Genomic DNA, 22,790 nt, shown 5'->3' with positions numbered 1-22,790 from the left:
GAACACAACAGTTACCGGGAGCCCAAAATAAGGCCATTGAGGCTTCCCAGGATTTTAGGGCATATGGTCATGTCCCCCAGGATACCAGGAGTTATACTTCGAAACACAGGGGAACACAAAGTCAACTCAATTCTAATGCATCACTGGTGTTGAAATGTGCTTTGGGAAGGCAGGAAATCTATTCTAACGTAGAACATAAAAGCCCACCAAAAAACCAACTTGGGGTTTGTCAAGAAATAATATACTTCACTTGGCAGAGGATAGTATCTTCCTGCTGCTTGTTGAGGGATTGTTGATTACACATTTTTGAACAAGGAAACTAGAAAACTGAAAATGCAAGCCCACCTACTTGGAAAATAAAGTTATTTCAAGAGAAAAAAAACTCTTATTACAAGGATAATGAGAAAAGTCAGGGTGGGAAAAACGTTTAAGAGAGTCAGGAACAACAGCAAGAACAAAAACTGTTGGTAGCTAGATAAGAAATATCAGAAACAATCACAGGCTGGGTGCAGTGGCTCATGCCAGTAATCCCAGCATTTTGGGAGGCTGAGGCGGGTGGATCACTTAAACCCAGGAATTTGCGACTAGCCTGGGCAACATGGTGAAACACCGTCTCTACAAAAACTACAAAACTTAGCCAGGAATGATGGTATGTGCCTGTAGTCCAGCTACTTGGGAGGTTGAGGTGCAAGGATCACTTAAGCCCAGGAATTGGAGGCTGCAGTGAGTCATGACTGCACCACTGCACTCCAGCCTGGGCAACAAAGCAAGACCCTGTCTCCAAAAAAAAACAAAACAAAAAAAATCACAGAAGGAATAACGAACAGGCAGGCATTGAAACTATACTACGACAGGTGCAGGGACTCAAGCTTATAATCCCAGCACTTTGGGAGGCCAAGGCAGGAGGATCACTTGGGGCCAGGAGTTCAAGACAAGCCTAGCCAACATGAGACCCTGTCTCTACAAATTAGCCAGGATGGTGGTACACAACTATATTCCAGCTACTTCGGAGGCTGAGGGAAGAGTATCACTTGAACCCAGGAATTTGAGCTTGCAGTGAGCCATGACTGCACCACTCACTCTAGCCTGAGCAACAGAGTGAGACCTTATCTCTTAAAAAAAAAAAAAAAAAAAAAAAAAAAAAAAAAAACTACACTATTATACTTGTGGTATCATTACAAATGCTTTTGGCTGCAAGTAACAGAAAACCCATAGGACATATTTTTCTAATATATCTTTCTGACAAGAAGTCTGCAAACCGGACTTGTTGATGTTGGTTCAACAGTTCAGCAATGTCATCTCTGTGATTCTAACCCTTTTCTTCGTGGTCATAACTGCCACACAGCCACTCCTACCTGGAATATGGCCAGGAGAAAGGGCTGAGAATGGAGGTGGGGCCAGGCAAGCAACTCTCTGCCACAACAAGAAAACTGTAGGAAACCTGGGCTTTGTTGAAAGTGAAGAGCTTGGCAAAATGGGTGTGGCTGAGTCCATCGCAATGGTGACCTGAGCTCCCTGGATGCTGCACACAGTCTGAAGGGTCCAGGGAAACATGTAAATTTCCGTATCACATTAGTATGTGGGTGAAGAGGGACAAAATATCTGTTGCAAGCTTATGTTTCATTTCTATTATCCAAGAAACTACCTATGAAATTCCTCACAAAAAACAAACAAACAAAAAGGTCAGACTACGTGGTGAGAAAACATGAATTTGAATTGCTACAAAACACAAGCAAGTTCAAAAGGAATGTTTATTTTAAGCTCTATGTACAGAAGAACAGAGTGTAAATGTAGAAAGGAACAAAGGAAACAAAAATGACAGGCATAGATATTTACATAGCAAGTGTAGGCAAAATGTGTCAAGAAAAGTCTTTAAATACATCTACTTTTAGCCTTTAACAGTCCAAATCAGTTTCTAAGAATAATTTATCATCCAGGAAGAAGTTTTAGAAGTTTAAGGCTCAACCTTAAGTTGAGTTTAAATCCTTGAGTTTAGAAGGCTTGTATTGCTGATACCTTGGTCAACAGCTTTTGCGTTGACCATTTCTTCTTTAGTTCGCTGTCCTTCTGACTGTGAAATGTGATGTCCAAACTGAAATAAAGCAAATATTTAACATACAAATTATTCTAATGTTAAAAAAAAAAAAAAAAAGAATGGCAAGACAAAGGCCAGATGACCCTCTGAGGTTTAACACACAATATTTACTTACTGTATGTATTACTGTAATACATCGTTATTTGGCTGTGTATCAGGTACTACACTCAGAGCCAAGGACAAACATGAACGAGACACTCTCAGCGGCACAGACTGAGCTCTTAGGCAACTAAAATTGGAGTCCCTATGTGCCCAGCCTGAAATTAAGTGCTAAAAATTACGTAAAAAAAAAAGATGATTCTCTAAAAAACTTGTAGTTGGTTGGAAAGTGCGAAGAGACACTGAACTAACAGCAAGCAGTAAATGACAAGCTAGTAACACTTCGCTTATCCACTATCACTGGGAAACGGTGTGTCCCGCCTACGGGAACTTCTCAGATAACTGCAGGTTTTCAAATATCCTGAAATTTTAAGAAACCAAGTTCTAGTCTCTGCTCTGCCCCTCATACAGGGGATTATAGGCACTGCAGGGCTCATTTTCCTCATATTATTCAGGGGAAGGCAGTTACCGCTATAAAGACCTAGTGAGATGAGTAAAAAAGGTATTTTGCAAGTTACAAATTGCTCTACAAATGATAAAATTAAACATTTATTTTAGACACATTTGCATTTTTATGGTAATAGTTCTAAAGCAAACTTCTTGTCTTCCTTTTTTTTTTTTTTTTTGAGATGGAGTCTCGCTGTGTCACCCAGGCTGGCGGGCAGTGGCGTGATCTCGGCTCACTACATGCTCCACCTCCCGGGTTCACGCCATTCTCCTGCCTCAGCCTCCCAAGTAGCTGGGACTACAGGCACCTGCCACCACGCCCGGCTAATTTCTTTTGTATTTTTAGTAGAGATGGGGTTTCTCTGTGTTCGCCAGGATGGTCTCGACCTCCTGACCTCGTGATCCACCTGCCTCGGCCTCCCAAAGTGCTGGGATTACAGGCTTGAGCCACCACGCCCAGCCTTGTCTTCTTAAATAGTTAAAAGAATATAATTTTCTAAGTCAACATGCTAAACATCAGATATTAAAGTACACACACACACACACACACAATGGTGAGCTAAGAAGTTGCTAGCACTGGAGCAGGAATGTGTGTGTGTGACAAGTCCCTCCACTCTGTTACATTTTTTTATTTTTTCTTCTGAGATGGAGTCTCGCCCTGTCACCAGGCTGGAGTGCAGTGGCATAATCTTGGCCCACTGCAACTTCCGCCTCCCAGGTTCAAGCAATCCTCCTGCCTCCGCCTCCTGAGTAGCTGGAATTACAGGCGCACACCACCACGCCTGGCTAATTTTTGTATTTTTAGTAGAGACGAGGTTTCACCATGTTGGTCACACTGGTCTCGAACTCCTGACCTAGTGATCTGCCCACCTCAGCCTCCCAAAGTGCTGGGATGACCACGCCCGGCCCTGTTACACTCTTTGAGGACTCAATGCATCTGAGCTTTACAGTCTCTTCCTCTGCTGACATCTGTCCTTCCTCAGTGCTATCTAGCTGACTGTAGATGCTGTTCCTCTTCCACACTCCTGTCCAGGGCTTATTCTTATGTGTTAATACTACCTCAACTAAATTAAGACATGTGAAAACCACCTCAAAATTAGAATTACTTCTAAATTTAAGAAAAGAGACTTCAAGTAAATAGTGGTCTTAAGGCTCAAATGCTTAAAATCCAGTGTTTGTCATCCTAGGCATCCAGTAAGTGCTGTCACTAAAGATAACTATAATCCCATTTGCTTTTTTACATGCAGAGTTAACATTATATTCAACAAAATATCCAAAGTCTGTATATTTGACAGAGAAAAATCTTGGCGTATTCACATTCCATATGGTTAGGGGGGATCTACTGCACCATTCTTCCCTGGCCCTCTCAAACTGTCAGACACCCAGTTCATACTGCAGATGGCAACATCAAATTGGCACCTAAGATAAGTCATTATAAACATATGCACAAATATTTTTTAAATTAAGTATTTTATTTCAAAAGACCTCATAATAGGCTAAAAGTGAAAATGAGCATATAAAATTAACAACAAAAAAACCCCCAGAAACATTAGCAGCATCAATAAACAATTATATAGCCCATTCTGCACGATTACTTCAAGAGAACTTGAACACAAAGCTGTAACAGAAACAATACATCTGAGAAAAACTGAAAAATTAATATTCCATTAGTGTAGCTTACCCTTGAAGTTTCTGGACTAGAAAATGGGGAAGGTTCCCAAGATCTATTCTCTTTCTCAAAAGAATCATCTTCTTGAAATGCAAATTTCTGCTGAAGTGCATGAGATATTAAAGAAACTGGATCCCAATGTGAATTCTGTCTTTTCCTCTTATGAATGGGTCTACCGCCAGGCGACCTATTTTTAAAAAAAAAAATTGAATTTATTAAAACTTGGATGTAATTTTAGCTCCTTGCTGACGAACATAGCAGGAACACAAGCATAATATCTTACAATTTAATTAGTCTTCAAGAGACTGAAAATAATCTAACCTTCAAGAAATTTTTGCAATGAAATAAGGAAAGCACAATGAATGAAGAATCAGAAAAACCAAGAACCGATCTGACTTGGGACTCTGCCATAACTGTGTTAGGACCCGAGATTTGTCAGATGTCACTATACTAAAGATCTTTATTATTATAATTTTCTAATTTCCTAATGGGTAGGAAAATTCAAATAGGAACTTTTAAAAGGATTAGAGTTCACGCAAAAAAAAAAAAAAAATTAGGCAAATTGTTCATCTGTTTGGGCATTCATTCATTCAATCTTCATTGAATGCCCACTACTACATCCAGCTCCATTTTATGCTTTGGGAGTATTCTGCTTCCTATTCTTACAGCAAGATTATCATCAATATACTAGTGAGTAAGATCATTTGGATGGTAATAAGTGTTGTGAATAAAACAAAACAGAGGCTGGGCACGGTAGCTCATGTCTGTAATCCCAGCACTTTAGGAGGCCAAGGTGGGAGGACTGCTTGAGCTCAGGAGTTCGAGAGCAGCCTGAGTAACATAGCGAGACCCTGTCTCTACAAAAAAATTAAAAATTAGCCAGGCAACTACTTGGGAGGTTAAGGCAGGAGGATCACTTGAGCCAAGCCTGCTGTGAGTCGTGGCACCACTACACTCCAGCCTGGGTGACAGAGCAAGACCCTGTCTCAAAAAAAAAAAAAAAAACTAAATTAAAAAATAAAAAAAAGGGAGATGTAGTAGTGACTAGGGACAGAAGCACTTTAGATGAGACATGATCAGAAAAAAAGGCACTTTAAGGAAGCAACATCCTCTTTAAGAAAATGACAAGGGGTCAGTTTTAGTGTAAACATCTGGGGGTGCATCAGGAAGGAGCTTGGCATGTGTGAGAAATGGAAAAAGGAAACCAACTGCAGCTCAGTGGACAAACAGGGACGTAGGAAACCAACTGAGCTCAGTGGACAAACAGGGACGTAGGAGAGGAGTTCAGCGAGAGAAGCGAGGGCTGGCTCCTGGAGGGACCTACGGACACAGCAAGGGCTCTGGAACTGATTCAAAGCACAATGGAAACCCACAGCAGAGTCAAAGCACAATGGAAACCCACAGAATGGCCTGATATGACTTCTGGTCACTATCTGCAGAATACATAAGGAGGCAAGAATGAAAACAGACCACTGAGGAGGCTGCTGCGGAAGTTCAAGCTAGATAAGAATGGGCTTGGCCTGGGGAGGTGGCAGTGGAGGTCAAGAGGGTCCACAGAATTGAGCTATGTGCTGATGGGAAGTGTGGGAGATAGAATGGAAAATAAAGATGAATGATGATTCCTAGATATTTGGTTTTGTTTTTTTGAGACGGAGTCTCGCTTTGTTACCAAGGCTGGAGTGCAGTGGCTCACTGCAACCTCCGCCTCCTGGGCTCAAGCAATTCCCCTGCCTCAGCCTCCTAGTAGCTGGGATTACAGGCGTGTGCCACCATGCCCGGGTAATTTTTGTATTTTTAGTAGACACAGGGTTTCACCATGTTGGCCAGGCTGGTCTTGAACTCCTGACCTCAAGTGATCTGCCCGCCTCAGCCTCCCAAAGTGCTGGCATTACTGGTGTGAGCCACCACACCTGGCCTGATTCCTAGATCTTAAGTAATAACCAGGTGATCGTGTTGCCATTTGCTAAGATGCAAAAGACATGGGAAAGAACAGGTTTTCAAGGTGGCAGAAAAGAACAGGTAGGAAGGAAAAGTCCTATTTTGGACCTGTGAAACGAGATACCTGTGAGACAGGCAAATAAAGATGTCAAGTAGGAATTTGGGTGTATGCACCGGGGCTCAGAGGAGAGATCAGGGCTAGAAAAATAAACATTTGAGTCATAAGCATACAGCTGGTATTTAGAGCCACAGGACTAGGTGAGCTCACCAAAGGAAACAGCATGGACAGAGAAGAGAGGGGGCTGAGGTCTGAACCAGGTACTTCAACATTTAAAGACCAGGCCCAGGGGGGAGAGTTAAAGGAATAAGAAGGAATAGCCGATGAGGTCAGAGGAAACCTGGGTGTATGCTTTCCCAGAAACCAAGTAAAGAAAGTGCTCCAGGCCAGGCGCAGTGGCTCACACCTGTAATCCCAGCACTTTGGGAGGCCGAGGCAGGCAGATCACGGGGTCAAGAGATGAGACCACCCTGGCCAATATGGTGAAACCCCATCTCTACTAAAAATACAAAAATTAGCTGGGCATGGTGGCACACACCTGTAGTCCCAGCTACTCCGGAGGCTGAAACAGAAGAATCACTTGAATCCAGGAGGCAGAGGTTGCAGTGAGCCGAGATCATGCCACTGCACTCCAGCCTGGCAACAGAGCGAGACTCTGTCTCAAAAAAAAAAAAAAAAAAGGAAGTGTCCAGGGAGGAGATGGGGACCACCATGGGCTGTATCAAATGCTGCCAAGAAGTCAAGTAAGACAAGCAATGCAAAGAGACCACTGGATTTAGCCACATGGAGAGTCACTGGTGAAGCAGTTTCCAATGGAGTCACTGTGGGTAGAAGGCAGCATTGATAGACACAAATTATAGACGACTTAAAGAATTCCTATCAGAAAGGGGAGCAGAACAACGGCTGAGAGGACATGTGTTCTGAAGATGGGAAGTACTCAGGTATGAGGAGAAGGATGAGGTAAAGAAGGAAGATTCAGTGATGCAGAAGCGCTCATTTTAAGTGAAATCCTTGTGAAGAGGAAGGAGAAGGGAAACCAGTAACCAAAGGAAGAGCCTGGCCATGAATGATGACACTTCACTCACAACAGCAAGACAGAAGGCAGAGAATCTGCATGGGGAATCTGTAGGTGTAAAGAGGTGAGAGAGCTCATCTGATTGCTCAGCAATGTACAAAACAAAGTTAGCTGTACAGGGAATTCAGGAGAGAGCAGGCGGACAGGAGGCAGAGTCTACTGGCCTTTTAGTTGTTTTTCCAGTGATGGTAACAGTCACAGAGTTGCTGTTTGATACTAAGCCTGATGACTTAAGTACAAGATCTAGTTGGGGCCAAGCATGCACCTACAGCCATAGGATTTTTCTCAACAAGCTACCTCAGGCTCTTCCTTTGGTTACTGGTTTCCCTTCTCTTTCCTCTTCATAAGGATTTCACTTAAAATGAGCCCTTCTGCATCATTGCAAGGATCAAACTCACAACCTCATTAAAAACAGAACTGACTTAACTGTCCTAGGACTATTACTATACAGAAAATACATCTATTTTCTCACCAAAAACCTCTCTAAGGGATTTCCAGGTAAACATGACAAATCCCTTGTGAAATCCTACTAAAATGACAGTAAAGAAATGAAAAAGGTCTATATATCCACAAGAACAAAGAGATTAGAAGGGGGACAGGAGATAAGAATTGCAACCAGATGCTGGAAGCTGGAAGGCTGATGAAAGTGAGAGCGTGGGGCATGAGTGAAAAGTCTGTGCTGAACAGACACTTCTCTCTTGCTCGTCTTTCCCCACTCAGCTCTCCAGTGACCTGGCTTGCACCCACTGTGTAATCCACACCCCTCCTGACCATGAGGGCGACTGAAAAACTTTCTAAGGAAAATCCTGTAGCCCAAAAGAAAAGACATACAGCTCTGGGATGTGGCCAAGAAAATGGTCCTCTCCCTAATCACTAAATTATGAAGCCCCCAAGTTGATAAGCCCACCTCACACAGAGAACATGCAATCAGCTTTTCCTTGCCTCATTTTTAAATAAGAATCACCAGATGCTTACACAAGGCTACAAAACTAAAGATAGAGACCAAAGCTAAAAGGAAAAAAGAAACTCACAAAAAATAGAGTAATTCAAGAAGATAGAAAAACTTAAAACAAATCTATACTTTTAATACTGTCAGTGGGATAAGACCAATAAAACCAAAAAGATTTTAAAAAGAAGCACGTGAAGAAAAAGAAACAGCTGTTAAAAATTAAAAATGTGGGCCAGGCACACTGGCTCACACCTGTAATCCCAGCACTTTGGGAGGCTGAGGCCAGTGGATCATAAGGTCAGGAGTTCATGACCAGCCTGGCCAACATGGTGAAACCCCGTCTCTACTAAAACTACAAAAAGTAGCTGGGCATGGTGGCACGTGCCTGTAATCCCAGCTACTTGGGAGGCTGAGGCAAGAGAATTGCTTGAACTAAGACCCGGGAGGCAGAAGTTGCAGTGAGCCAAGATCATGCCACTGCACTCCAGCCTGGGCGACAGAGCCAGACTCCATCTCAAAAAAAAGAATAAAAGAACATTTTTGGACATGCAAAGTATTAAACTAATCTACCTTTTATGTTTCTCCGGAAGCTACAGGAAGATATGACATTTAGGAAATCAGTGATGCAGCATAGAAAAAAGGGGGGCAAGAATGCTCAAGAGGTAAGCGAAGGAAATCCTTCGGGCACAGAGGGATCCTCGAGGAGAACCACCAAGAACTAAATGGAGGTTCATCCAAAAATTAGAAATAGAACTACCCTATGATCCAGCAATCCCACTTCTGAGTACTTATCCAAAAGATGTGAAATCAGTATCTCAAAGACATATCTGCACACCCACAGTCATTGCAGCGCTATTCACAATAGACAAGACATGGAAGCAAACTAAATGTCTACCAACAGATGAATGGATTAAGAAACAGGATATATACATATAATAGAATATACAGTATGCTAAGTGAAATAAGTCAGTCACAAAAAGATAAATGCTGCATGATTCACTTATATGAAGTAATCAAACTAGGTCGGGCACAGTGGCTCTCACCTGTAATCCCAGTACTCTGAGAGACCGAGGCAGGAGGATTGCTTGAGCCCAGGAGTTCAAGACCAGCCCGGGCAACACAGTGAAATCCTGTCTCTATTTTTTTTAATAAGATAAAATAAAAAATAAAGCAATCAAACTATAGAGGTAGAAAGAAGAATGGCAGTTGCCAGGGGATGAGGGGAGAGGGAAACAATTACTGTTTAATGAGTATAAAATTTCAGTTATGCAAGATGAAAAAGCTCTAGAGACCTGTTGTACAACATTATGCTTATGGTTAATGATACCGTATTACACACATAAAAATCTGTTAACAGAATAGAGCTCATTATGTTTTCTCACCACATACACGCACACAAATGCAACTCGGAGAGGCAATTATTAACTCTAAAAAAATTATTCAACAAACAAAATATAGTCAAAATATATGAAATGGTGCCAGGCACAGTGGCTCACACCTGTAATCCCAGCACTTTGGGAGGCCAACATGGGCAGAGTGCTTGAGCTCAGGAGTTCAAGACCAGCCTGGGCAACATGGCGAAACCTCATCTCTACAAAAAATACAAAAATTAGCCAGGCATGGTGGCACACGCCTATAGTCCCAACTACTAAGAAAGCTGAGGTGGGAGGATCACTTGAGCCCGGAAGGTCGAGGCTGCAGTGAGCCATAATTTCCACACTGCCCTCCAGCCTGGGTCACAATATGAGAAATGGCTTCCTGTGGATGTTTACTGTTATAATAAGGATATTAATTTTGAATACTCATTTAACTAAAGATTGTGGTTTCACTATTTCAGGAAGATGTAGCAAGATGTGTGTGTGTAGAATATCTAACAAAATATATTCCTAATATCCTACAACTGGAAGTCAATATAATTAAAATATCAAGAAATAGCAATTAAGTATGTTGTTTCAAAAATATGGTGATAAGAGACAGTAGAAGAAGTAGTCAAAAATAATTGAATGTCATTATCTCTGGGATAGGTATTCAGGGGTAAAGAATAAGAAAAAAGACATACATGTTAATTTTCATAAACATAATAATTTTTCTAAACATATAATTGACAAAATTTCAGTTCACTTTTCAAATTACAACAACATACCGCTCAATTGCACGAAGCTTAACCTTATTCATATCCTTTAGAACGTCCAACATGTTTGGAATATCTTTATTTCTCTGGCTTTTTGAATGATGACTATAATTGGTCTTATTAGCAGCCAGGTTCTGTTTGTTCATTTCAGTAGCTGGATTATCTGAGTCACAAATATTACTAGATCTTGGTTGTACGGGAGGAAAACACAGTGGCTGGAGAGATGAAAACTGAGGAGGAAGTGGTGGTGGAGGAGGAGGAGAAGAAAGCACTGAACTTGGAAACTGATCCGGCTCCACATTCAGATGGGCAGCCCGCGATGATGACAACTGGCCCAAACTAATGGGCTTGTCATTCAAGCCAAAGGAACCTACAAACAAAGTGGTTGATTACAAAATCATGCACAATTATCTCTAACGTAATATATATTAATAACACTAATTAGAACCAAAACAGGAGCAATTTCTGTAATGCTACTAAAAGTAGCGATATAGTAGCAAGGAAAGAGAATCAATTCCATCTGCTTAGTAATTTAAGAGTCAGGTCAAATTGTGAATTCATTTTTAATCCAGTTAGGAATTTTCAGTGTAGGCCCAAGAGCAGAGGGGGTTGGAGAATGAATTTTAAACAAACAAACAAAAAAGTGTGTTTTTTCAGTAATTCGCATATACTCTGAACTTCATCCTCTATTTTAAAAAGCTAAAACATAATCAACAACTTGTAGTTAGAAATACAATTTGATGTATTCACTCTATAATGACATTGAGAAATAAGCATATTATTTTCTAAGCAAAGCTTAAGATAGGTACTGAGTATTTAACTTTTCCACAACAGATTTGCTCCTAAAGGACTGTGGGTAAACATGATTGCTTAAGAAAACTGTGTATAGTTATATATCATTTTACTTATTATGTATAAGTTATTATATATTATATAATGTGTTGATATGTAAATTATGTTATAAATATATACTGTGTAAATATATTAAATTATATGTGTATTTATGCATTTGTATACATATGTATTAAAAATTTTTTAGCAATTATATTTACACACAGCCCTTTACAGCCAAATCTGTTATGAAAAGCATTCAGTACCTAGATTGCTTTACATTTTATACACACATACACAAATATATACATGTTGTGTGTGTGTGTGCATGTGTTTAAAGCAAGCTATACCTCTATAAATTTATAAAACAATCATCAGGAAAACATTACTCACCTCAACTTGCTGGACGTGTAGCAGCAATAACTAAAAACTATAAACATATGATGCCTCAAACCTATATCCTCTTTCAAACCAATGCATTCTTCCTCTTTAATCTCCAATGCTTTCATGAAGAGTTAGAAAAGCTTTTTGAGGGCCGGGCACAGTGGCTCATGCCTGTAATCCCAGCACTTTGGGAGGCCGAGGCGGGTGGATCACGAGGTCAGTAGATCGAGACCATCCTGGCTAACACGGTGAAACCCCGTCTCCACTAAAAATACAAAAAATTAGCCAGGCATGGTGGTGGGCGCCTGTAGTCCCAGCTACTCAGGAGGCTGAGGCAGGAGAATGGCGTGAACCTGGGAGGCAGAGCTTGCAGTGAGCCGAGATCACGCCACTGCACTCCAGCCTGGGCAACAGAGGGAGACTCCGTCTCAAAAAAAAAAAAAGAAAAGAAAAGCTCACATAGAAGACAACAGACTTTTTAATACAAAAATACAATCTTCTAGTATAGTGAAGCTAGTTCTTCTTTAAATCAAAGCCATCCCCTCACTACAAATGTGTCTTAATTTATCTTGAATAAACATCAGACATAACAATTTTGTATATCCAACATCCTTTTATGTGCATTTAATGTTTTCATGGTACTTATTCAGAATTGTACTCACTTAAACACTAGATGTTCCTGTATGCTACTGTATGTACTATATTCAGTACAGTATCATGCTGTACAGGTTGGTATAGGCTATCCCATGAGTTATCATCTAACTGAAACAAAACTCCTGGTGTTACTTACTAGAATTTGCACTGTTTTTCAGTTCCTGCATTTCTACAATTGCTGCAATCTGAGAGCGAAGAAAAGTCAGCTCATTTTCAAGGGCAGCTATTTTTTTAATTGTAGCTTCATTTACAGGCATATCATTTTTCACTGTTTCTTTCTGTCTTACAGCAGGTGACAGTGTATCCCGAACTAGTTGCAAAGGATGAAAAATTTCCACCTTCTCTTCTTCATTTTTCCATATACTATTTCTGTGGGTGAAAAAAACAAGAAATGAAAATCAAAAGACAATAAAACAAAATAAAAGCTACTCTCAGGCCAGGCACGGTGGCTCACGTCTGTAATCCCAACACTTTGGGAGGCTGAGGCAGTGAATCACCTGAGGACAGGAGTTTAAGACCAGCCTGGTCAAAATGGCGAAACCCTGTCTCTACTAAAAATATTTTTAAAAATTAGCTGGGTGTGATGGCGTGGCCCTGTAGTCCCAGCTACTCGGGAGGCTGTGGCAGGAGAATCGCTTGAGCCTGGGAGGCAGAGGTTGCAGTGAGCCAAGATCGTGCCATTGCACTCCAGCCTGGTTGACAGAGTGAAACTTCGTCTCAAAAAAAAAAAAAAAAACTACTCTCTACCCCCCATGATTGTTTCCAGAGTCACTGAGGACAAAGAAAACATCTTATTTAGCTTTGTATTCCCCATACAAACAGAACGTAGCCTCCAATAAAGGACCATTCAGTGACCAGGGAATAAACAAAACAAACTTTGCTTTTAGATTATAAAACAAAAATAATTATCCTGCAATTGCTCTACTTACTAACTTTAAATGCAGGTAAGTTAATTTATTTAGAAGTTCTATATAAGTTAATAAAGAGTCTTACATTCAGGATTACGTTAGGGTGAAATGTATGTTCTTTTAACTATCTGAAAATTGGTGCCAACAGGTAAGTTAATTTATTTAGAAGTTCTATATAAGTTAATAAAGAGTCTTACATTCAGGATTACGTTAGGGTGAAATGTATGTTCTTTTAACTATTTGAAAATTGGTGCCAGTTTGATACATAAAAAAATCAGCCAGAATACTTAAATAATTGACACTGTGCTTAGAGCCTGTATCTGAATATACTAACATATAAGGTAATACTCTCTAGGAGTAACACATCCAAATTTTGAAATACATTTAACATCATTGCCTGGTGCACAGTAAACACTATGTAAGTTTTGGCTAAACATATGATTCTAATATCCCTTTGATAACCACTCCCTCCTAGGCCTGGTGTTAGGTTTAAATGTGCATTTAAAAAAAAAACTGGCTAAAAAAATGAAAAACAGCCAGGCTTCTTTACTAAGAAGATATAGTAGGGCACAGCACAGTTTGAAGATAAACAAAACAAAAAAAAGCTCAATCAATCGGACCAAGCTTCGACAAAAGCAAGAATTCAGTTTATAGCCCATTTCCCAAGGTAAGCATAAAAAATTACCGAAATCTGAGATAACTGGCTTCTTCATCATTTGCCACATACAAAATATCAGCAAAAGAAGGAACCACAGATCCACAATTATCAGAGTCTACAGAGTTCAAGAGCGGGATCAACTAAAGTAAAAAAAAAAAAAAGTCAGAGCTCTGCAGGGAGTCAGGAGAAGACACATGCCCCATGGTATTAAATTAGTTAATGATCCAAAAGAAAGAAAAAGAAAAAGAATATTCAATAGAAAAACATGCACCTGTTAGCAAGAAAGAACACTGGGAAAAATGTTATGCTGAAGTCTAAGCACTAAGCAATATTCTCTCTGGTTAATTTCATCTATCATAAAATGCAAAATAAAATTAAATAAGCTCTTCAGTTATTGTTCACACTTGCCCATCTGTGAATGTCATTACAGACATGTACCACGTAACATTTAGGTTGATGATGGACTGCATATACATGGGGTCACATAAGATTACAATGAAACTGAAATATTCCTACCATGAGTATTTACTATATTATACTTTTTATTATTTTAGAGTGTATTCCTTCTACTTTAAAAGAAAAGTTGGCTGAGCATGGTGGTGCATTCCGGTAATCCCAGCACTTTGGGAGGCTAAGGCAGGAGGCTCAATTAAGGCCAGCAGTTCAAGACCAGCCAGGGCAACATGGCAAGATCCTGTCTCTATCAGACAAAAAAAAAGTTAGCCAGGTGTGGTGGCGCGCACCTCCCAAGTAGTTCCAGCTACTCAGGAGGCTGAGGTGGGAGGATCACTTGAGCCCAGGAGGTTGAGGCTGCAGTGAGCCATTATCATGTCACTGCACTTCGGCCTGGGCGACAGCAAGACCTTATCTAAAAAAAAAAATTAAAAAAAATAAAAAGTTAACTATAACGCAGCCTTAGGAAGATCCTTCAGAAGGTATTCCAGAAGGTATTGTTATCGTAGGAGGTGACAGCTCCATGCATGTTATTGCCACTGAAGGTCTTCCAACAGGACAAAATGTGGAGGTAGAAGACAGTGATACTGATGATTCTGCCCTGGGTAGGCCTAGGCTAACATGTGTGCTTGTGTCTTAGTTTTAACAAAAAAATTTAAAAAGTACAAAAAATTAAAAAAATTTTAAATCATAAAAAGCTTATAGAATAAGGATATAAAAAATATTTGGATAGCTGTACAATGTGTTTTAAGATAAGTGTTACTACAAAAGAGTCAAAAAGTTTTTACAAAATAAAAACATTTATAAAAAAGTTACAGTAAGCTAAGGTTAATGTATTATTGAAGAAAGGATTTTTGTATAAATTTAGTGTAGCCTAAGTGTACAGTGTTTATAAAGTCTACAGTAGTGTACAGTAATGTCCTAGGCCTTCAAATTCACTCGCCACTCACTGACTCACCCAGAGCAACTTCCCGTCTTCCATTCATGGTAGGTGCCCTATACAGAGGTAACATTTTTTATCTTTTTATTAGACTGTTACTGTACGTTTTCTATGTTTTTTTTTTTTTTTTTTTTTTGAGATGGAGTCTCGCTCTGTCGCCCGGGCTGGAGTGCAGTGGCCGGATCTCAGCTCACTGCAAGCTCCACCTCCCGGGTTTACGCCATTCTCCTGCCTCAGCCTCCCGAGTAGCTGGGACTACAGGCGCCCGCCACCACGCCCGGCTAGTTTTTTGTATTTTTTTAGTAGAGACGGGGTTTCACCGTGTTAGCCAGGATGGTCTCGATCTCCTGACCTCGTGATCCGCCCATCTCGGCCTCCCAAAGTGCTGGGATTACAGGCTTGAGCCACCGCGCCCGGCCGTTTTCTATGTTTAGATACACAAACACTTATCATTATGTAACAACTGCCTACAGTATTCAGTACAGTAACATGTTGTACAGGTTTGCAGACGAGAAGCAACAGGTCATACCATATAGCCTGGGTGCGCAGTAGGCCATATACCATCTAGGTTTGTGCCAGTATACTCTGTGATGTCTGCACAGTGACAAAATCACTGAACAATGCATTTCTCAGAATGTATCCCGCCATCATTAAATGATGCATGATTGTATTTAAATAAACAAAACCACAAAAACATATATGAAATGGCTTGTTCCCAAGGGTAAATTAAAGGTTTTTGGCTTGCAGGAAATGTTTCTTCCTTTGTTGTTCTACCCTGTATCTGTCAGAGTACCTAGGATTATTTTGTACGTGGTACTATGTTGACTGACTTACCTCAAAATTAGGTCTTCGACAAGGTTCTAATGGAAGCATTTTCCCAATAATACGAACAATACTCCTAGTTGATCCATAGTCTTTATTTTCCCAAATCAGCAAAATCTATTTTAAACATAAAGTATGAATTAAAATGCACTCTGATTAAGCAGATTTATATAAGTATGAAAAAAGGAGATGTAAAAAAGATGCGGTGGCATTTTTTTAAAAATACAGGGAGTCCTGTAAAATACATTTATTTTTAAAAAGAAGTATAGAATGGCAGAGGCTTTCTTCAAATAATAGAACTTTATGAGTATTTGTCTTAAAAAAAGATGGTAGTAAACATATATATATTCCAGGAAGATCTTTTAAAAAGCACAATTCATTTTGTTCTGTTTCTGATAATGTCCAAATACCCTGAAGGAAACTTTGTTCAAAAAAATTGCATCCCCTCCTCCAGCTACAAATCCCATCTTTTTGGCCCAACCAAAAATTGACAATTTCAATTTATCCAAGCAACGAGGTAATACGGAGTATACTTATGTAATATCCTTTAAAGGAGAAATAAAAAAGGGAATGAATAAATCAGGTCCTAGACAATTCAGAGTTATTGACATAAAGCAAAATGTATCTGCTGGCAGTAAGCTCTTGAAAAGGTATTAGAAGTGCAAATGTGCCACTATAGCTCAAATACTACTTCGTCCTTCAGTGTGGGCTTCCCAAATTAGTGTAAACCATTGCCACAGGAACTACTCTCCCCTACCAGCCAAAAGATATAATAAATTGGACATTTTTCCTAATATCCCAACAGATACAAGTAGCATCCTATAAGCATCCTCGTTAAAACATCCAATAAACAGCCTGTCTCAGCTGTTAAACAACAGCAACAACCAAAAACGGCAGGCTAAGTAAACTGTGGGTTATGCACCTGTGTGTTGATTGTGACCCATCATATGAGGTGAGGTGTAAAATTTTCCCATTGTGGTGTCATGCTGGCACTCAAGTAGTTTGGGATTTTGGAGCATTTCAGATTTCAGGTTTTGAGTGATGCTCAACTGATAATATTTTTAAATTGCTAAGATTATTGGCCGGGCGCGGTGGCTCAAGCCTGTAATCCCAGCACTTTGGGAGGCCGAGACGGGCGGATCACGAGGTCAGGAGATCCAGACCATCCTGGCTAACACGGTGAAACCTCATCTCTACTAAAAATACAAAAACGAGCCGGGCGAGGTGGCGGGCGCCTGTAGTCCCAGCTACTCGGGAGGCTGAGGCAGGAGAATGGCGTAAATCCGGGAGGCGGAGCTTGCAGTGAGCTGAGATCCGGCCACTGCACTCCAGCCCCGGCAACGAGACTCCGCCTCAAAAAAATAAAATAAAATAAAAAGATTATTTTACATTTTTTTCACACTCAGTCTTCAAAATCCCTTATATAGTTTACACCTACAGAAGATCTCAATTCAGATATTTTGAGTACTTAAAAGTGACATGTGGCCAGTGGCTATCATACTGGATTTCACAGCCTAGAGGATATAGATCCCAGACCTATTACTATTGGAATATTTGGAGGATTGAGCATCTATATTTAAAGTGTTCTATAGACCATTCATCTGCGCAGCCCTGCTAAGAACCACAGGCATAGAGGCTTTGCTACCATGAGGGCTACCTACGGCATATACAGTCACCCAAGAGTTGGGTTTGCTCTTAGTTAATTTAAATGATACCTTCCTATCTTGCTCAGCAGTTTCCATCCTAATAAACTCCTGTCCTTTCTCTCATTCCTTCATTGCCCCTGGACATCTTCACTACTTCCGTTGTTGTTGTTTGCTTTTTGAGACGGAGTCTCTGGGTCGCCTAGGCTGGAGTGCAGGGGCATGATCAGGGTTCACTGCAACCTCCATCTCCCGGGCTCAAGCAGTCCTCCTACCTCATCTTCTGGAGTAGCTGGGACCACAGGTGCACATGACCATGCCTGGTTAATTTTTGTATTTTTTATAGAGACGAAGTTTCATCATGTTGCCCAAGCTGGTCTTGAAAACCTGAGCTCAAGTGATCTGCCTGCCTCAGCCTCCCAAAGTGTTGGGATTACAGGAGTGACCCACCACATCTGGCCATCTTCATCATTCTTGTTATTTCATCTTCCCTCTATTCCTGGTCTAGCATCCACATGTCGACTTCACTAATTTTCCTACCAAGTATGGATTTTCTGGTTAATTATTTCAGTAATATGTTCAATGTCACTCAAAAATGGTTCATTCTTTTGATATTATGTGTTCCCACATTGCTAATGAATACATGACCCTAATTACTCTTAGCTAGGAAAAAAAAAAAACGACAATATTTAGAAAAACTACGACTCCATGAGGACTTCAGCTGGGTTCTCACAGGTATTCTGAAATCCCTTCATAACAAGTTAGATTCTATACCACATTGCCCAGAGCAGTCTCCAATCTCTGAAATCCCTTCTCAAATCCCACCACTTCATTACCTGCAAGTGACCTTGTCTCTGCTCTTACTGAGAAAACCAAGAACTTCAACTTGACATACCTCAACTTCATTTCTCTTACTTAGCTCCATTCAAAATCTCTTTTCAGGCCGGGCGCGGGGGCTCACGCCTGTAATCCCAGCACTTCGGAAGGCCAAGGCAGGTAGATCACTTGAGGTTAGGAATTCAAGACCAGTCTGTCCAACGTGGTAAAACCCCATCTCTACTAAAAATACAAAAATCATTGGGCATTGGTGGCAGGCTCCTGTAATCCCAGCTACTCAGCAGGCTGGGGCAGGTGAATCACTTGAACCTGGGAGCAGAGGTTGCAGTGAGCCAAGATTGCACCACTGCACTCCAACCTGGGCAACAGAGCAAGACTCAATCTTAGAAAAAAAAAAAAAATCTCTTTCACTCTCTCTCACTTTCATTCTGTTCTTTAAGGCAGGAGGGTCTCTCTCCTTTCCAAGACTTATTTAATTAGATCCCTTGCCCAACTACCTTCTCAAAGGTGTTGTTCAATCACTCTCTCATGTGTATCTTAAATTTCTTCCTGTCTGTTTCTTCCAGAGTGATGACAAATATGCTGAAGTTACTTTTAACTTTAAAAATAAAAATAAAAATTCCATTCTGCAGCCCCTTCAGGTTGATGGCCTCTCTCAATTTCTTTTCACAAGCAAACTTTTCAAAAGAAGGTTGCTGATCCCACTTCCCTTCCTGACATTTTTCAAACTACTCCAACACAGTCCCATTCTCCACTTACAGAAATTCCTAAGGGCATCAATAATGCAATAGTGATAAACAACTGTTCAGCTGTTATCTTCAGTCTCTTGATTACTGAAACGTAAAATGTTTCAATCACATCTAATGACATTTGCCATTATCAAGGTCCATGGCTTCAAATATCAAATCAAAGCAGGTAACCCCTAAAACTGAACCTTTTTCTTTCCTACATTCTAAAACCATATATATATATCCAATTGTCTGAAGGATATTTCTACTTACATGTTCTAACATCACCTCTGACTCACCTCATCTCCATATTCAAACTACTTTCTCATACTAAGATGCCAATTCATAATAATGGCACCATCATTTTTCAACTTACTTTTGCTTTAAAAAAATCTTAAATTATCCTTGACTACTTTCTTCTAATTCACCCCACCTGTTTTCCTTATAGTCAATCTCATATTCTAGTTATCTTTATTGTTTCTTATTCCTCATATTTTAAGCATTATGAATACAAGAACCATGTATTACTCCTCTGTATTACCTGCAGAAACAAGCGTATTGTCTTTAGATACAGTAGATGTTCCACAAGTAGATAAAATTTGATTTGCTTATGATAGAGTTTGGCTGTGTCCCCACCCAAATCTCACCTTGAATTGTAATTATCCTCACGTGTCAAGGGTGGGGCCAGGTGAAGATAACTGAATCATGGGGGCAGCTTCCCCCATACTATGCTTGTGGTAGTGAATAAGTCTCATGAGATGTGATCGTTTTATAAAAGGGAGTTCCCCTGCACAAGTTCTCTTGCCTGCCACATGTAAGATGTGACTTTGCTCCTCATTTGCCTTCAGCCATGACTGTGAGGCCTCCCCAGCCATGTGGAACTGTGAGTCAATTAAACCTCTTTCCTTTATAAATAACCCAGTCTCGGGTATGTCTTTACTAGCAGCATGAGAACAGACTAATACAGTTTATAATTCTCAGGCCTAAATCATCCTCTTTCCATTAGATTTATTCTGGATTTATCGAGGTTTAAATATTGAACTTGTTTATAAATTACCCTGAATGGAAGTTTTAATGTATCTGTGCAATAAATGTAATTCTGTGAAGGTCATGTCTATATTTTGCTTCCTTTGTATCTTCTGTTGGCATTTGTCCTATCAGGTAAATATGTTCTCAATAATCTCATCCCTCTTCTAACTCAAACCATCAAAGCTATACTATTGCAAACTCACCTTTGTTCCACCTAAAAAGAAGTAACAATTTTGCCTTAAATCAAATGACTACATACAAGTCATTTCAAAATGAAACCCAAGAACAAATACAACAGATCCATTCCAATCCATTAAAAGATATTTACCTGGTCTACAGGAACGCCAAAATACTCCAGCATCTCTCTTAAAATATTCAGTACGAGAGACATTGATGAAGCAAATACAGAAGCCAATTCAAAGGAACATTATCAGTTTCTCGGTGCCTTTGGGGAAAATTTTAGAAAATGTTACTCTTGACAAATAAATGCCACACAAATTGTACTACATAACCTGGAAAAGTCCTCTTGATACACACTACACCGTCAACTAATTTCTCCTAGCCAGCACTATTTTGAAGGAAGTCAAAGAAAAAGAAAGGAAGGGGAAGTCTGGGGGAAAGAGAGGGTTGTAAAGGAAATTTCAATTTATTGGTTAAATTACATTAAAACCTCATAGGATGTCTGAGCTTATGAAGGGGCCTAGTTAATAGAGACCAATCAAGAACAAACTGGACATCTACTTAGTAGGCAAGGCTTCCAGTTACATGCCACAGCGAAGCTCGCTTTCCTGAAAGCTTTGGGCTGAGACTCTTAGCAGATGGGTGAGTTTAGCCGACCCTTGAAAGCAGGTAAGGGCCCGACTCAGTTTTTTAAAAATGAACAGCTCTTCTCACACACATATCGAAGTACTGCCCATCCCTCCTCGCTCTTTTAAAATAAGGAGCATGAATTCCAGATAGGTGACGTGACTTGGTCACCCATCTAGTAACAGGCCGTGACCAGAGCCGGATCGCGTCCCTCGCTTTGGCCACAAGCTTCCTGGTGCTCTCCAAACACAGCGTGGTAGCCTTGCTCACCTTCCTCCGAAGCCGAGCCCCCGGGAATCACCAGAACATCAAGTGGAAGGGTTAAGAATTCTCAATCAAATTCCAGACTGCGCCACTCCTTGTCCACATCACTCAGACGTCTACCCAGACCTCGACCCAGTTTCCACCCGCGCGCCTCGTCTTGCAGCCACAGGCGGTAACGATGACCTCAGTGAAGAACAAGAGGTCGACCCAGTGCCCAGCCCTGGAGCCTCACGTTCAGCCAGGATAACGTTACGGGAAGCTCGCCCACCTCCTCCCGCACCCAACCAACCCACCTTCTAGTCCCTAGGACTGGACTGCTACTTCCGCATGACGAGACAGCTACTTCCGCATCCCAGGACGAAATCAAACTCCGCGGGCTAGGACCCGTACCCAGTCTCATTGGGCAAAACTGAAGATCGCTGCTTCTTATTGGTCATTGCATGACGTCAGGCAATTCAGGAAGCGACCGCTTTTCCTTCTCAAGAGGCGGGTCTTCCGAGAGGCAGCCAATAGGAGATGACGGGCGGGGCAGGTCGCGTTGGGACGGCGGCGCTCGCGCAAGGCAAGGTTTTAGGTACAAACCCGTGAGCTGGACTCGCGGTCCAGAGTTCGTACTCCATGTAACTCTTCGCAGGGAGTGTGTTACTCACTACAGCCGGACCCTAAGCGCATCTGCCTTCCCAAGTTCACCTGACACAGTCGCGATTAATTTTTTGGTTATTTCATTTATTCAGCTAATATTAAAATACCTGTGGGACTAGCAGAAGCCAAGCACTACCCCCGAGGGTTTTGAAGCTTTGCAGTGGCTAGGATTCATTTGTTAGTTCACTAAATACACCTAAGTATCCAGGCTACCGAATATGGGTCGGACATTCCTGGCTTAGCCGAGGATGGCAAGTGATGACAGGTGATATCTGTTTTCATTTCTGATTTGAGATTATTGGCTTCATACGAAACAGCTTCCTCTTCTGAATTTCAGCAAGACGTGCACTGGAGTAATATAACAATTTAAGATGTGTGCCTGCTACTGACATAATTTGAAAGTGTAAGTTTTTAACTAATTTATCTAAAATTTATTTTAACTATTTATCAACATCATTTACTCATTCAACCAATAATGGATATCTACTAGGTAGCAGACACCATTCTAAGCACGAAAAATGCCTTAATGAGCAGGGCGGGTCCTTGTCTCTTGGAGCTTACATGCCAGTGGGGCATCTCTTTCCATTCTAACCCTAATGTGCTTTCTCTATAGCACTTATCGTCATATTCAGATATGCTTCCCCTACCACCAAACAAAATTGTAGACTCCAGCAGAACAGGAATTTGTTTTGATCCATGCTGTATCTTTCCCCAGTGCTTTAGAAGAGT

General features: G+C 40.8%; 1 protein-coding gene across 3 annotated transcripts; it reads right to left on the bottom strand.

Annotated features, from left to right (window-relative positions):
• Positions 1-1,733: 1,733 nt before the first annotated feature.
• MTFR2 (mitochondrial fission regulator 2) lies at positions 1,734-21,773 on the bottom strand. 3 transcript variants are annotated; one of them, XM_011962104.1, is made up of 9 exons: positions 21,713-21,741; positions 20,677-20,793; positions 19,089-19,189; positions 16,124-16,228; positions 13,924-14,036; positions 12,467-12,699; positions 10,474-10,831; positions 4,323-4,497; positions 1,734-2,092 (listed from the first exon to the last, which is right to left on the bottom strand). In XM_011962104.1, the coding sequence occupies exons 4-9, from the start codon at positions 16,160-16,162 to the stop codon at positions 1,979-1,981; spliced, it is 1,032 nt and encodes a 343-aa protein (XP_011817494.1). In that variant the 5' UTR covers positions 16,163-16,228; positions 19,089-19,189; positions 20,677-20,793; positions 21,713-21,741; the 3' UTR covers positions 1,734-1,978. The 3 variants fall into 3 exon arrangements, with proteins under 3 accessions (XP_011817494.1, XP_011817492.1, XP_011817493.1); XM_011962102.1 differs by lacking the exon at positions 19,089-19,189 and having other exon boundaries at positions 21,713-21,773; XM_011962103.1 differs by lacking the exon at positions 19,089-19,189 and having other exon boundaries at positions 21,426-21,760.
• Positions 21,774-22,790: the final 1,017 nt, after the last annotated feature.

The sequence above is a fragment of the Colobus angolensis genome, unplaced genomic scaffold, assembly GCF_000951035.1.
Source record: "Colobus angolensis palliatus isolate OR3802 unplaced genomic scaffold, Cang.pa_1.0 Scaffold58, whole genome shotgun sequence".
NCBI lineage: Eukaryota > Metazoa > Chordata > Mammalia > Primates > Cercopithecidae > Colobus > Colobus angolensis.
The sequence above is the reverse complement of the archived record's forward strand: the minus strand, read 5'-3'. Positions and strand labels throughout refer to the sequence as shown.

Excerpts from the sequence above, each read along its gene's own strand:
- MTFR2 (XM_011962102.1), bottom strand. The coding sequence starts at position 20,739 with ATGTCTCTCGTACTGAATATTTTAAGAGAGATGCTGGAGTATTTTGGC. Across the intron at positions 14,037-16,123 it reads GTCGAAGACCTAATTTTGAG|TTGATCCCGCTCTTGAACTC; the intron begins GTAAGTCAGTCA and ends TTTTTACTTTAG. Across the intron at positions 12,700-13,923 it reads GCCAGTTATCTCAGATTTCG|AAATAGTATATGGAAAAATG; the intron begins GTAATTTTTTAT and ends TTTCACCCACAG.